General features: G+C 43.5%; 1 protein-coding gene across 1 annotated transcript in view; it reads right to left on the bottom strand.

Annotated features, from left to right (window-relative positions):
* TRM11 (tRNA modification 11 protein) overlaps positions 1 to 15,793 on the bottom strand; it is an 84,273-nt gene that overhangs the window by 40,424 nt on the left and 28,056 nt on the right. Inside the window, exons 2-3 of the mRNA XM_087660640.1 lie at positions 12,975 to 13,186; positions 12,521 to 12,838 (exon numbers count right to left, since the gene is read on the bottom strand). Coding sequence (XP_087516766.1) covers positions 12,521 to 12,838; positions 12,975 to 13,186 — 530 coding nt within the window. The remainder of the gene's footprint in view (positions 1 to 12,520; positions 12,839 to 12,974; positions 13,187 to 15,793) is intronic.

Here is a 15,793-nt window from a genome sequence, read left to right as displayed (position 1 = left end):
AGATTTTGATACCCAAGCATGGGAATCCAACTTTGGCGCCTAGCACCTGTGCTGCCACCCCTACTCCTAGACACCTTCATTTGGCTTCAGGGCTTCCATCTGTGCCTCCTACTACTGCATTCCTACTCCAAAGTTGCCACTCCTACTATCTACAGTTGTGTTTGCAGCCTGCCCTCTTCTCCTCTTAGCATAGACTGCATTTTGTTGTGCTTGACAGTTTCCCTCATCATCATTGTTGCTTGCGGTTCCCACATCTGTATTGAGCATGAGTGGTTTGTTGCACTCAGGATCTGCTGAAGCAAGGCACTCTCCTTATCTGTCCCTCGGCCCACTCCCACAAGATATAATGGCTGTTCCATTGTCCAAGATTAAAGTGGTAAAGTGAGCATTTCAGTTTATGTGATTTATTTACTTGCTGTAATTATTGATTAATCAGGTTATCACCACCCTATCCAAGGAGGAAGGCTGGTTTAAGTACTACTGCAGGTCACTAGGCCCATACCACTACAGGTCTGTACCACTGCAGCCCACTTGACTACCGGTCTGCACCACTTCAGGTCTGTGCTATTTTTTCTCTGTGTCTTCTTTTCTCTATTTTTCTTGCTCTCTCTGTCTGCCTGTATACAAATATGCAGACATGCAGTCCTGCAGGTCAGCCCAGCATCCCCTTTCAGACAAATCTCTCCCTCTCAAGACACTATTCTGCAATGCCTTGCTCTGGTCTGAGGAGTTCAAGATAGTCGCAATTATCTGCAGACACGCTTCCTCCAGTTGCTGATGCAGGATACTGCACGCTTCAAACTGTGTGTCACTGTTAGCCTGCTCAACTATGAATAGTCACGATAGCAAGCTGTGTACCCAACAGCCTGCAAGCACGCTGAGGGATCCTCCATCGAGTAGAGCCCATCTTTGAATGTATAAATGTATAATGTAGGGAGCTTTACTCAATCAATTAGTTAGTCAGGGCGCCACTTACTTTATGAGGCGGAATGTGCACAAAAGCCTCACAGCCAAACACTTTCAGATGAGCATATGAAGGTGGCTTGCCCGACCACGCTTCTTGGGGACGAGGCCTTTATTCCCAACAAGGCGGAGATGCATGACACGATCTTCATCACAGAGGCCGATGTGTGCACTAGTGGGCCAAGAGGCATTGCCTAGCCAATAGGTAGTAACAGTCCACTGTATCATCATCAAAAATCTCAGAGCTTGACAAGAACCCCACAAGGTGGCACGTTTGGAAGGCTTGCTACCAACTACCATTCAACAAAAAGAGCCTTTCAATATATGCCACTCCAGTAGACATATGATCATCCATCATCCACTCCCTTAGAGGCTGCAAGGAGCAACTACAAGGGGAGTCACAGCATTGACGACAGCTCCAGCAGTTGTTTACATCCACTGTTACCATAGCCAATTTTCCACCTTATGGGAGCCCTCAGTGTGTTATACCCCCGACCCTGACCCCCGCTATGGCTTCTTTCTCCCATTCTCCACAAATCATGCTGAGAGGCATAGTTACCTGGAACGGGGAATGGGAATGGGAATGGGAATGGGACTCCTTGGAACGTGGGGAATGTCCAAGGTCAGGGAACGGGAACGGGGGGGACAGCACATGTCTTAAGTGCCCCAAATATGCCCTGCATGACCCAAATTGCCCCAATAGTCCCCCAATGCTACAAATCGCCCAAATCGCCTTAAATGCCCCAAAATTGCTCCAAGTTGCTCTCAACGCTCCAAAAATGCCACAAATTCCCAAATGCCCCGAATGTCCCTCTAATTGCCCAATACCCCTCAATGCTCCAAATTGACCCAAATGTCCCAAAATGACTCAATTACCCCCATAGCTCCAAATTGCCCCAATTACCCCAATTTCCCTTGAAATTAGACAATATAAATGGGTGATTACCTCGGAATTGAGGATAGTGCTGAAATTTGATTGTAATTTGCAAGAATTGATAATGCATCAAATTTGAGCTTAAACTTTGCATGGACTCTTGATTGGCTTGTGGCTTGTCTTGACACTTTGAATCTTCAACTTGAGAGAGAGAAAGAGAGCGAGAGAGAGAGAGAGAGAGAGAGAGAGATTAATGCGTGCACAATATCTGAAAAAGTGAAATAAGATCTTCTCATGCAACTGTGGCGGTGCGGAATACTTCGGGCGCACAAAAACCCAATCGAAAGGAGTTAGCGAGGATCCCACCACCGCGCGCCAAATGAGCGACAAGAGTGACCAGATATTCTTGGCGAGCGGGCAAGAGAGAAAACGATGTCGGGCCGATTCCGCCGGTGTGGTACAGAAGAAACAATTACCATTCGAGATGCGACGCTTGGCAAGGGCCGAGGCCAGAGGAAGACCACCAATCATTACCCGCCAAAGAAAAACCTTGCATTTGAAAGGTGTCTTATTTTGCCAGCCCTCCATCAGCGTTTTGTGCCACCATGACAGCGATTTCCGCAGTCCCCAAACAGTGTTAGCTTTCTCTCCCAGCCATTGGTGATCTTGAACAAGAAGATGATACACCTGATTAGTGGAGGCCTTTTCCAGACTCAGGCGGCCTGCAAGATCCCAGTCCTGCCAAGGGCGATCCACCGTCAAGGCAAGAAAGGGTTGGCGACCCTGAAGCTTCGACGAAAGCTGCTCCCACAAATCACGGTATCCACGCGGGATCTTAAAGAGTCGCCGAGCAGTCCGAAATGAGACGAGGACATTGCGAGTAGCAAGGGTAGCATCCGCAACCGACATCACACCTAAACGGGCCATGCGATTAAATCTTGGTCTGAGTTGATGTTTATCTTCCCATGAAAGGAATCTCGATACTGCCAACAATTCCAGCTGAAAGGAGTTAGTCTGCAAGCGGTCCCCCACTGGGTGCCAGCGGGCCTTTTGGAGCACCACTTTCCAAGAGCCGACCAAGTGCAGTAACAAAGAGGACGAGGGACTGGAAACACGAGAGTCAGCATTAAGGACATGCCACCAGGAGGCCCGAAGCCGTGTGTTGCCATGGCGGAGCCCGCTGTCCTCAAGAAAATAACGGGCTATGATGGACCAAGGGTGGTGATCCACACACATGGCACGAAAAAGGGACCAACGGAGAGCTAACATATGAGTGTGTGCATCCAAAATCGCTCCGCCACCCATGCGCTTAGGGGTACATGCGTGTGACCAAGAAATCCAGGAAATGCCGGCCTGCAGTGAGTCCTTCCATAGCATGAAACGGATGGGATGAGTGAGGGCCTTCAAAGTAGTAGGAGTCCATGGCAACAATGGCAGGAAATACGTTAGCATTGGAAGCATGATTGTCTGGGCCACTTTGAGGCGGACATGGAATGGCCACGCTTGCGACTTCCAATACATAAACTTTGCTGCCAATTTTTGTGAAATCCACTCCAGCAGGGCTTTTGGCCGTACATCCACCCCCAGTGGGTATCCAAGATGCCTGACAATGGAGCCACGGGAAACCACCTGGCCTTGCCAGCCTAAGGACTGCAAATCAGGCTCCGTACAACTGAGAAGGGCTGACTTAAGGGCATTGATGCGAAGCCCAGAGGCCTGACCAAAGAGTGTCCAAACATCTAATGCCCTTCGAATGTTGTCCCTGTCCGCCTGCAAAATCATAAAGGTGTCATCCGCCAAGGATTGGCTAACGAAGTGCTGACCCAACGGAAGAGACAGACCGGCCAGCTGGGCAGAGGCTGCCATGGAGGATAACATTGAAAGGACCGGGTGAGTCGCCAGGGCAAAGAAGAGAGGGCTCAAAGGACAACCCTGTCGGACCGAGCGTGCAAGGACAAATGGCTCTGTAACTCCACCATTAAGCATAACTCTGGAGGAAGCCTCAGCACTGATGGTGTAGATCAATCGGGACATTCGGGTACCAAAGCCCATGGCCGACATGAGGTCTGCAATGAAAGACCAGTCCACATAATCAAATGCCTTTTCCAAGTCCAATTGGATCAATACCACTTCCTGACCGGAGTGCCGCGCATAGTCAATGGCCATTTGCACATTTAAGATATTATGCAGAATGTTGCGGCCCTTAATGAAACCATATTGGAGAGGATGCACAATAGCTGGAAGGTGCTTGTGGAGCCGATTCGCCAGCACTTTGGAGTAGATTTTATACATGGAGCCCATCAAAGAGATTGGTCGCCAGTGTTGCAACTTTGACGGCGAAGGGACCTTTGGAATTAGTTTGATAAGGCCTTCTTTCCATGAGGAGGGCATGACCCCCGTTTCCCACACCTGCTGAAACATGGCCACCAATGGCTTTGCCAACTGCGTGGCCGAGGTCTGAAAGAATTCATTAGTGAGACCATCCCAGCCAGGGCTTTTATCATTCGGCAGGTGCAACAAAACGTCCATAACCTCGTCCTCGCAAATATCCGTCTCCAAAGCGGCTTGCATATCAACTGGAACCTGCTGGCGGACCAGATGATAGAAGACCGCACGGGCATGCGTAACCTGGCTAGAAGGCGAGGAAGAGGAACCAAGAAGATCCATAAAATAGTTTCTGCACATAGTGACAATGGTCTGCGGATCCGTGACCATGCGACCTTCCGAATCCTGGAGTCTGGTCATATTTCACTTTTTCAGATATTGGGGGTGCCAGTATGAGACTGGCAGGTGCTATCTTGCATTGTGTCCATCAAGTTGTGCAGCTTGGCCTGTTGATAAGATTTCAACTGAAACACTTGAATAAGATGGGCCAACCGCCTCTCCAGAGACAGCAGAAAATCATCATCAGGGGAATCCAGGAGCAAGGAACGGACCAAGGCCAGTAAGTCTTCTGCTGCATGTCGACGCCGGCGGCAAAGCGAGGCATGATGGATCCCATACTGGCGAGCAACCCGCTGCACATTAGAGAGCAGCCTTGCAAATGAAGGCCAGCCCTCAGAGGCGAAGTCCAATAAGAACCTCTCAATCAACTGCTGCATATAGCCCTGGAAAACTGAATGCTTCAGATAAGAGGAGTTGAAGCGTAAAGGGAGCCTATCCAGGAATTGCACAAAAGGTGCAATAGAGTGTGCCCGCATCTCAAGCTGGAGGGGGAAATGGTCCGACAACGCATATTGCCGCAAGACCTTCATTTCCAGCATGTCGGGAAGAAAGTCATCGCCCTGCATGATATACATTCTGTCCAGCCGCGACCAGGTAGTTGCATATTGTGCGGAATGAAAGGTAAACCCTGAAAAAGAAGGGTGAAGCCACGACCAAAGATCTTGCTTGAGCACGTGCAAAGCAAAAGAACTCCACACCCGGCTTTCCGGCGTATCCATTACCGAATGCCCTGAAGTGGACTGAGAAGAGTCGACACACATATTGAAATCTCCCATCAAGAATCCCCTTCGGCCGAGTGACATGGAGCCCTGCAAAGTGGACCAAAGATCCCGCCGGGATGCGGGATCATTCGGAGCACATTTGGACCACGCGCAATGCTTTTCTCTTTGATTCGGCCTCTAATGTACCCCGACATATTGCCAGGCTTAAAGGGCTCTTGCATTGGCAGCTGGATATCATCCAACACTCCGACTTGCTCCCTCGAGAGGATTTGCATCCGTGGCATATGGCAATTGCCTCTGGGTCGTTGCCATGATTGGTGTAACTTTTTCAGTGCATTACTACGGGGCTTCCCCACATGTTGGCCTAGGGCCCTCGTGTATCTTGTAATCAGAAAAAAGAGAGAGAGAGAGAAAGAGAAAACCTCTTCACATGATGGCTTTGTGTCATCATGTATCTTGTAATCCAGTAATCGTGTATTTTTTTTCGTAATTAATATAATTACCTTTTACGAAAAAAAAAAGATTAATGCGTGCACATTAGGCAATGGAGATAGGTGAATGTGTGGTAGGAGTGTGACACAAGCAAGGAGAAAAAAATAGAAAAAACATCAATTTTTTATCAGCAGGCTCGGAATGGCCGTTCCAAATAGGGAACGACACGGGAAATGGCAGGGAATGGTAGGGAACGGCAAGGAACATTCCCTGGCCATTTCACCTCCTCAGAGGGTTTGAAACGTGTTAGGCCGGAATAGTCATTCCTTGTTTCTATGCTGAGAGGCCTTGTATATATTTGATTTCATTAACATTTAGCTCCAGCTAGACTGTTATGCACTTCTACTTTGTTGTATTTTTTGTAAGTAATACAATTAGCCATAGCTTATCTTGGAAAAAAATAAAAAAATAGCTATATGTACAAATAGCGGTGAAAATGAGAAGCATAAAGTAAGACACTATTAGAATTTGCCAATTCTATGGACAATGCCCAATGTTTTAGTCTTTGGTTCTTTTTCAGTTCTTAGTGTGAACACAACTAAACTTATAAGTTGTGTCACCACTCTTAGAGTTAGAATCAAGAGTCAGTTAACTCTAGTTGAGTTAGAGCTAGGTCTATCTTAGACCTATCTTGTACCTTTCATTCTCATTCTTTCAATTCAACAAGCACACTCTACTCTTTTGCTTCAGCACATTCTCATTCTCTCTCTTTTCTCTCCTCCATAGCTGGCTATCATTTTCGAACATTTGGTATCAGAGCCAAGTTCTTTGAGCAGATTCAATTCAGCCACCATCAACCAGTGCTGCCCCACCTAAGGTCCTATTGCTGTTAGCCAACTCTCTGCCTGAGGAAGAGAAGGATGAGCTGCTGTTGTTTTCAGCCTGCAAGCAGCCCAATGCGCAGACCCATGCGCAGACCACACGCAGCCCAAGGAGCTACTATTTTGGAGGAGCTGCTACTATTTTCAGCTCTGCCCCTTATTTTCTCACCTCTACCCACCATATTCTCAGCCCTACCTATGATTTTCTACAAACCCTGAAAAGTGCAAAAACCCTAATTTTGAGATTTGGGGTTTTTTCGAAATTTTTGCAATTTCCCGTGCATTTTGGCCATCTCTTTTTGAATCTCAGCTCTTGCCGCTCAAAATTTGGGGCTTTTGTCAATTTTCACTCCCGGAGTTCAAATTGACAACCAATTTGAAGAAATTTCACAATTTCTTTGACATTCCCGTCAAAAATTTTAGGGCTTTTGCATGATTTGCAGTCCCACATGCAAATCTTCATTAGAAATGCTGACATTGCACAATTTCATCAACATTTGTCCAAGAATTTGGGGCCTTTTGTCCTAGAGGCTCCAACGCACATCTCAAGGCAAATTCTAGCCGTTGTTTGCTACTGGCACCTCGAGGTGACATAACTGTAGAAATTCAAGCTATAAGTTACAAATTTCTTCAATTTCTTTGAAATTTTGAAAGAAATTTGGGGCTTTTGCCTGGCACCCATTCCAAGGCAGCAAACAAGCAATACAACAGCATTTAATTGCTGTTACAATCAAATTGAGAAAAATTTTGAAAAAATTCAATCAATTTTGGTAAGAATCGGCATCAAGTTACTGTAATTTGTACTTTTGAGGGTATGCATTACGAGGCAGGTGTGGTACAGCAATGCACTACTATTATTTCTTGGCTAAGTGCTGATTTTGGTCAAATTGGGCACACTTTGGCATTTGTGTGACAGGTTGGTACTTATTATATAATCCCAAGGGGCTTTTTTGTACTATGAGAAGTACAATCTATACTTCAGCAAAGAAGTATTTGGCTGCAGATTTTTGTCCATTACCGACAGCATGGCATGTCAAGGGACTAATGATCAGAGCAGCATCCTTGGTGTCCTCACTCAAGAGGATAGACTTGATGGATCAAACTACCCATTATGGAGTTTTATGGTCCGCGACCTTCTTGTAGCGAAGGACTTGTGGGACTATGTTACACATAATTTGCAACGACCAAGAGTTCTTGCACCTCAAACACCTTAGTGTAACGCTAGAGAAAAAGGACTCCAATTTGGCTATCCAAGAGAAATCAGCCAACACATCTACTAATGGTGATACTTCAAACCACTTTGTGGAGGAAAACTGTGCATTTTTTACTTGAAGTTATGATTCTTCAATGGCTGACTCAACATTTAATGTTGTTGAAACGCAACAAACATGGTATTTTGATAATGGAGCTTCAAAGCACATCACTTCTAGCAAGTGTTTGTTTTTCTCTTTGCATTCAACCCCTACTGGGAAGCATGTTACATGTGCGAACAGCAACAGTTATGCTATTTGTGGCATTGAAACGGTCACTATTACTGCTGCAGATAGTTCTGACTTCATGCTTCTAAATGTCTTGTTTGTGCCTAGCATTACAAAAACTTCTTGTCTATCTTTGCTTTTAACAAGCATGGCTTTCACGTCATCTTTGAGGATGACAAATGCATTGTCACGGACAAGGAGATGGACTATGCACTCAGGCTGTCTGGGACCCTGTATAAGGGTTTATTTTTGTTGGATATCTATGGTGCACTGTCTCATGAAGCTCTAGCAGCCACTACTCTATTGCCCACTATGCAAAATGTGGAGCTATTGTATGTCTACTATGGACATATGAGTTTTAGGAGCTTGATGACCCTTAAGAGGTGTCATATGGTAAATGCATTGCCTCCAATGGAGACTCCACCTCCTCATGCATGCAAGGGATGTATTTTGGGAAAAATGCACAGATTTGCCTTCAAAAAGGATGATGCAATGCGTGTTGTCCGAAAAATGCAGCTTATTCACTCTGATGTTTGTGGTCCCATGAGGACACGTGCACTTGGAGGCCATATTTACTTTGTTATATTTATTGATGACTACTCTCAGTATACATGGATGTATGGGCTGAAAGCAAAATCTGATGTGTTTATACATTTTAAACATCTTGTTGCAAAGCTTGAGGCTGAAACTAGCTTGAAAGTGCAGACACTTTGCACAGATTGGCAGGGCGGGGGGGGCTACATGTCTCGTGCTTTTGAGACATATTTGCTTGATCATGGCATTATGCATCAAGCCACTGTTAGAATGACTCCTCAACAGAATGGTGTTGCTGAAAGGAAGAATTGCACTCTTATGGAGATGACTCATTGTATGCTCAAAAGCAAGGGACTGCGTCATAAATTTTGGTTAGAGGGCCTTCAGTGTGCAAATCATGTGTTGAATCGTGCACCCACTAAGACACTAAAGACAATCACCCCGTTTGAAGTTGGCAAGGCAAAAAACCCAAGGTTGACTACTTTCGGGTGTTTGGTTGCATAGCCTATGCACGTGTTCCGAAAGAGCTTCGTGGGAAGCTTGATGACAAGGCTTTAAAATGCATATTTACTGGCTACAATTTGGAAAGCAAGGACTATCACTTGTATGACCCACACACAAAGAAAGTTTTTGTCAGTAGGGATGTCATGTTTGCTGAAAATGCTACATTTTCACACGATCAGTTTCAAATGCCAGCCGCCCATGACATTGGTGATGTCTTTGAGGATCTCTTGCCACTTTCTTTGGAGTTGTAAATGGCCGAATAGACAAAATACAGCAAGCTGTTGCTGCACCATATGCACCTGAACAGCAGGATATTGATGATGGTTTGCTACATGCAATGGAAGACGCAATACAGCATGAAAGAGCTGCTATAAGTGCAGCAAAAACAGTCCCGAGATGGTTGTTACAAACTCTTCAGGAGAGTAAAATGGATGCTCCTTTAGCTCAATGCACTAGAAGGGTTGCCAGACATACAGCACACAAAAGTAGATAATTGTGATGAGCATGTATTTATGAGCTCGCTGTTGAATGATGATAAGCCTACTTCCTTGGACAACGAAGCTCAACAAGATGTACATTGGATGCAGGAAATGCGGGATAAGTTAGACTCTATTGCCACCTAACATGGAAGCTTGTGGATTTACCACTGGGCAAGAAGGCCATTGGCACAAAATGGGTTTTTAAACTCAAATCCAAGGCTGATGGCACCATTGACAGGTACAAAGCATGGTTGGTAGCAAAAGGCTATGTACAGAAAAAGGACATAGATTATGAAGAGACTTTTGCTCCTACATCCTATATGAATACAATGAGATGTGTAATTGCTATGGCTGCAAATTATGATTGGAAGGTATATCAGTTGGACATTAAGACAACATTCTTGAATGGGGATTTGCATGAGGATGTTCATGTGTCACAACCTCCAAGGTTTGTGACTAAGAGGAAAGAGCACATGGTATGCAAGCTTAACAAAGCTCTTTATGGTCTCAAGCAGGCTCCTCGTGCATGGTACTCTAAAATTAATGCATATTTGCCCAGTAAAGGGTTCAAAAATAATCCAACTGCTCCCACTCTATACATTAAAAATGAAGGGGAGGACTTGCTGCTTATCATTCTTTATGTAGATGACGTGCTACCCATTGGACCTTCAAAAGCAAAAATTGCAAATTTCAAGGCTGAATTGAAACATGCATTTGCCATGTCAGATATGGGCTGTCTACACTATTATTTGGGGATTCAATTCACCCAAAATCAGCATGGCATCATCATGTCACAGCAACAGTATGTGGATAAGTTGTTACATACGTTTAATATGCAAGATTACAAACCTATATGCACTCCTATGGAGCCAAGGTTAAAGCTATCTATGCATGATGGTGAAGAGTGTCTGATGTTACAATTTACAGCCAAGTTGTTGGCTGTCTTATTTATCTTTGCAACACATGCCTTGATATTTAGTATGTAGTATCTTCGGTGAGCAGGTATATGCATAGACCACAGACTACACATTGGCAAGTTGTTAAGCAGATCTTCAGATACTTACAAGGTGCTCAATTACATACATTATTATTTCCCAAGGAGGGAGACTTGAAATCATAGGCTTATAGTGATTCGGATTCGGCTGGTGATGCAAACACTATTCAGTCTACTAGTGGACACTGTTTCTTTCTGGGTCATTCATGCATTTTATGGCTAAGCAAGAAACAGCCTACAATGGCTACCTTGTCTTATGAGGCTGAGTACAAGGCAGCCTTCACTACAACAATGGAATGTGTATGGTTGCACAAATCGTTGGTTGATCTACATTTACCATTGGAGGGTCCTACACCCATTCTTTCTGACAGTCAGTGGCACAATATCCTGTGTTTCATACTCGCACAAAACATATTGAGATGCATTACCATTATGTCAAAGAGAAATGCTATGCAGGAGAGATCAACTTGATGTATGTTCCTACACAAGAAAATGTTACAGACGTTTTCACTAAGGCACTACCTTGTGAGAAGTTTGAGGCTATTCGCAAGTCCCTAAACTTGCTACCCTTTGGTGATTGATCATTCCTATACTTTACCACATTGGCACTGCAGGGGGGTATTAGAATTTGCCAATTCTATGGGTAGTGCTCAATGTTTTAGTCTTTAGTTCTTTTTCAGTTCTTAATGTGAACACAACTAAAGTTATAAGTTGTGTCACCACTCTTAGAGTTAGTTAGAGTCAGTTAACACTAGTTGAGTTAGAGCTAGGTCTATCTTGGACCTATCTTGTACCTTTCATTCTCATTCTTTCAGTTCAGCAAGTACACTCTACTCTTTTGCTTCAGCACACTCTCATTGTCTCTCTTTTCCCTCCTACATAGCTGACTATCATTTTCCAACAGACACTTTGGTCGAGACAGCCATTGTTTGTACATGGTATGGATAGAAGGACCAAGCACACACTTTTTTGGCCACTTTGTATTCTCCAATCATTGCTCCTCTTTACTATGGTGATGGCTACAGTAACTTGTCATGTTGCACACGAGTGGATTCAGTTCTGCTGCTCTCATTTGCCTTTATGCACTGATGTCTCTTTGCTTGATCTATATGCTCATTCACTCATGTTCTACTTAAGTGTGGACGGCAAAGAGAGACTAATTGATGAAGGCAGAATGGACAACAATGCTCTCGGGCAAAATGCTCTTAAAAACAGAACTTAAGTGTGTACAACATGGGCTGCCTAACATATGCACAGAAGCAGGAACTGGCTAGCCAGCTGAGAAGGAATATGACTGACCTGGAATGGCACAAAATCCAGCCAACCTAAATGTGCCACATTACAAAACTTCCCAGGACTGAAAAACAAAAAGAAAAAGCCTTGTACGTGGATAATTACACTGACGCTGCCTAAATATGGAGCTGCACATGCACGATAGAAGGAGGTAACCAATCAGCAGCTTTGCACAGGCAATAACTCACTGGTGAAGATACAAGGTGAAAACAAAAGTGACTGATAGGGATGCAGGAAGGGACGGCAGATATGCAAGCGACGCAGGTGGCAGCCTTGGTTCAGAAGAGGAAGCTCAATGGCCACAAACACGGCCTTTGCTTTAGCACTTTTTGCAACCAACCAGTAGCTGCTACTGTTCAACCTATGTATTTCACATCTTAGGTTACAGCAATATTCACTGCAGAGTCAGTTAATATGAAAAACAGCCAGCCATGTAATTTTATGAGAAACATTGAATAATCAGAAGCAGTAATTTGGCCAATGTTCAAGAAAGACCAAATAAGTTACTATATCTATTCAATGAAGGTTATTCAAACCAGGGAATACTGCATGATTCAGAATTTACATGGAAAAACACCCAATTGTTAAGCTTCAAATAGACACAACCAATAACATTGCTAATGCCCCAAAATCAAATATTACCAGTGTTAAAGCACCAAAGTGAGCAGCGGCTACAAGAATGCTGCCAGTCCCAGCAAAAGGATCATAAACCAGCTTCCCAGGCTTCACTAAAGCTTGATTAGCCATCAAAAAAGCAATTTCTGCATCCATTGCTGTTGGGCCCAGAAATTTGCGCTTGCTAAGTTCATACTTGGCTAATAAACTCCGATCAGAGCCACCGATTTCACGGCCAAAAAAAACCACTTTTTGCATTGCTGGTGGAAGGCCATTGTTTTCCATATAACTATCGGTTTCTAATAACCAGAACCTGTGCTCTGGATTCTTTAGGTTTACCTTGCCCTGGATTTACAGCATAAAAAGTATTGGAAGTTCCACAGCTGCCCGAAGGAACCAATTGACCAAAAAAAAAAAAAAGCAGATTGATTTCTCCTTCTAGATAGCATTTAAATGCTTAAAAGATAACAAAGAACCGAACCTTAAAGGGAATATAATGCAGATGGTTAATCCGTTGCATTTGCTCTTGAAAGCCAAGAACCTTTCCAAAGCTGTCAACTACTATTTTGAAACTGCTATCTGGAGCTAGGTATGGAATTTTTCGATCATCAGGATAGCTTTCTACAGATGCACGAAGTTCTTCATAACAGCTGCCAACTCCCCAAACTTCAAAGATTCCTTTCACCAAAAAGCCTGCAGAGACGAAAAGAGAGTACTAAGCACTTAATTTGCCAAAACCTGTATTTGGAACCATTTGAAATATCTTCGACACCTTAGAACCCAAAGGCAGAAATGATACTCAAATCTTATATGACAGCACTAATATTGGTGTGTAAAAGTGTGGGCTGCCAATCATAGTCACCAAGGACAAGGACGGAGGAAAATAGGGGACGGGGAACCAGGACAAGGATGGGGACCTAAAAATTACATATTTTCTGGACATAATCAAAATATTCTATAAAGAAACTAAACAAATACAATAGCTTAACTCAAAAACCTCCTAAAAATGTCCCATAAATGTTTAAAACAATACACGAGCCATGAAAGTTGAAACCTAAATGAATAATGAATACTCAAACTGAAAAGTAGAAGTAATAATTGTCAATGCCAAATGGTGACTAAGGAATGTTGTATGACTTGAAGACTAAAGTCCAACAGTAAACACTAATGATGAGTACTCAAATTGAAGACTACAAGAAACAATACAAACTAAGAAATGTAGTAAAAGTTTAAACTGAGGAATCATAGATGCCATATGACATAAAGACTAAAGTTCAACAATAACCATTAAATAATGAGCCCTCGAACTAAAGACTACAAGAAACAGTACAAGCTGAGAAACAATAAAACTAGTGGACTAAAGACTACAAGAAACAATACAAATAGTACAAGTAACAAACCCTATGACACATGGAGTCCCCTAGGTCCCATCCCACATGCCTCCCTCTATCCCCCCTATCCCGTGTGATGGACCATTGCATGGAGATGCACCCTTTTCACGACGCATTGGAGACGGGGTCCCTGTTAGAATTTGCCAACTCTATGGGTAGTACCCAATGTTTTAGTTAGTTGGTTTGTAGTGTGAACTCAACTAAGTTAATAACTTGTGTCACCACTTCTAAGAAAGTTCTAGAGTTAAATTAACTCTAGTTGAGTTAGGTATAGGTTTAACTTACTTAAGACCTATTATACTTTCATTCTACCATTCTAGCACTTGCATCTTTTGACTATGGAATTGCTGCCCACTCTTGTTCATTGTCTTGTGTTCACACACTCTTCCTCCCATTTCCAACATTTGGTATCAGAGCAACTTCTACACACGGATTCTAAACAACCACCGTTAGCTAGTGCCACTCCACCAAGGTTTTGCTGCAGCCAGCCAACGTTTAGCCTAAGGAAGAAAAGTTGCTATTTTGGAAAAGGTGCTGCTATTGTTTTCAGCCTACACGCAATCCCATATGTAGTCTTGCATACAACTATACACATAGCCTCTCTCAGTCCTGTTCATAATATTCTCAACCCTACCCGCCAGTTTCTCAACTTTGCTCGCCATTTTCTGCAAATTTGACAAAAAAATGCAAAAACCCTAACTTTCCACATTTGGGGATTTTCAAAAATTTCTGCAATTTCTCATCCATCTTGCTCGTCTCATACCTAATTTTGAAGAAATTTTCAATTTCTCACACTCCTACCAAGAAATTCGGGGATTTTCAGCCTATTTTTAAAATTTCTCAAAATATCTTCGAGATATGTTGGGGCTTTTGGGCAATTCAAGCTCCCATGCGTGAATCTCCACCAAAATTGCCAACATTGCACAATTTCTTCAACATTAGTGCAAGAAATTTGGGACTGTTCAGTTTTTTGCCCCAACACGCATCATGAGGTGGATTCCAACTACTCATTACTTTTGGAACATGTCCCTAAGTGACATTTTTGTAGAAATTTGGACTATAAGGTGAAAATTTCTTCAATTTCTTTGAAATTTCAGAGAAATTTGGGCCTTTTTCCTTGCACACATCCCAAGGCATAAAATTAGTGGTACAACAGCATTTAATTGCTGCTACAATCAGATTGAACAGGAAATTTGGGGGAAATGCAAAAATTTTGGTGTGAATCGACATTAAATTACTGGAATTTGTAATTTTGTGGTCATGAATTATGAGGCAGGTGTACTACAGTAGTGCATTGCTATTATTATTGTGGCTAAGTGCTATTTTGGGTGACATTGCACATACTTTGGCATTTGTATGACAGTTTGGCACTTGTTTGGTAATCCTGAGGGATCTCTAGTACTCTACGGACTATACTTCAGCTTTGAAGTATTTGGCTGCAAATTTTTGCTCATTTCTGACAGCATGGCACGTCAAGGCAACAATGATCAGTGCAGCATCCTTGGTGTCCTCCCTTAGCAGGACAAGCTTGATAAATCCAACTACCCATTGTGGAGTTTTATGGTCCACAGCCTTCTTGTTGCAAAAGATTCATGGGACTATGTTACAAGTGACTTGCAGTGACTAGGAGGCCTCGCACCTCAAACACCTCAACGTCGTGCTCAAGGACATGTTGCTAGTGTTGTTGTTGCTACTACTCCTCTTCCCCCTCCTACGGAGTCCTACGGAGGATCTAAGAAAATGGGATTCTAAGGATGCTCATGCACTTTCTTTGATAGCATTGTCAGTGAAAAGGGCTATCATTCTGTATATCCGGTCTTGCAAGACCTCAAAATCACGATGGGACATACTTGAGCGTATGTTTGCTGCCTGCAATGAGACCAAGATCTCTTGCCGAGGGGGCAATGGC

The sequence above is a fragment of the Lygodium microphyllum genome, chromosome 20 (genome assembly GCF_053477565.2).
Source record: "Lygodium microphyllum isolate KBCC chromosome 20, Lygodium_microphyllum_v1.1.10, whole genome shotgun sequence".
Lineage (NCBI taxonomy): Eukaryota > Viridiplantae > Streptophyta > Polypodiopsida > Schizaeales > Lygodiaceae > Lygodium > Lygodium microphyllum.
This window is presented reverse-complemented; position numbering and strand designations above follow the sequence as displayed.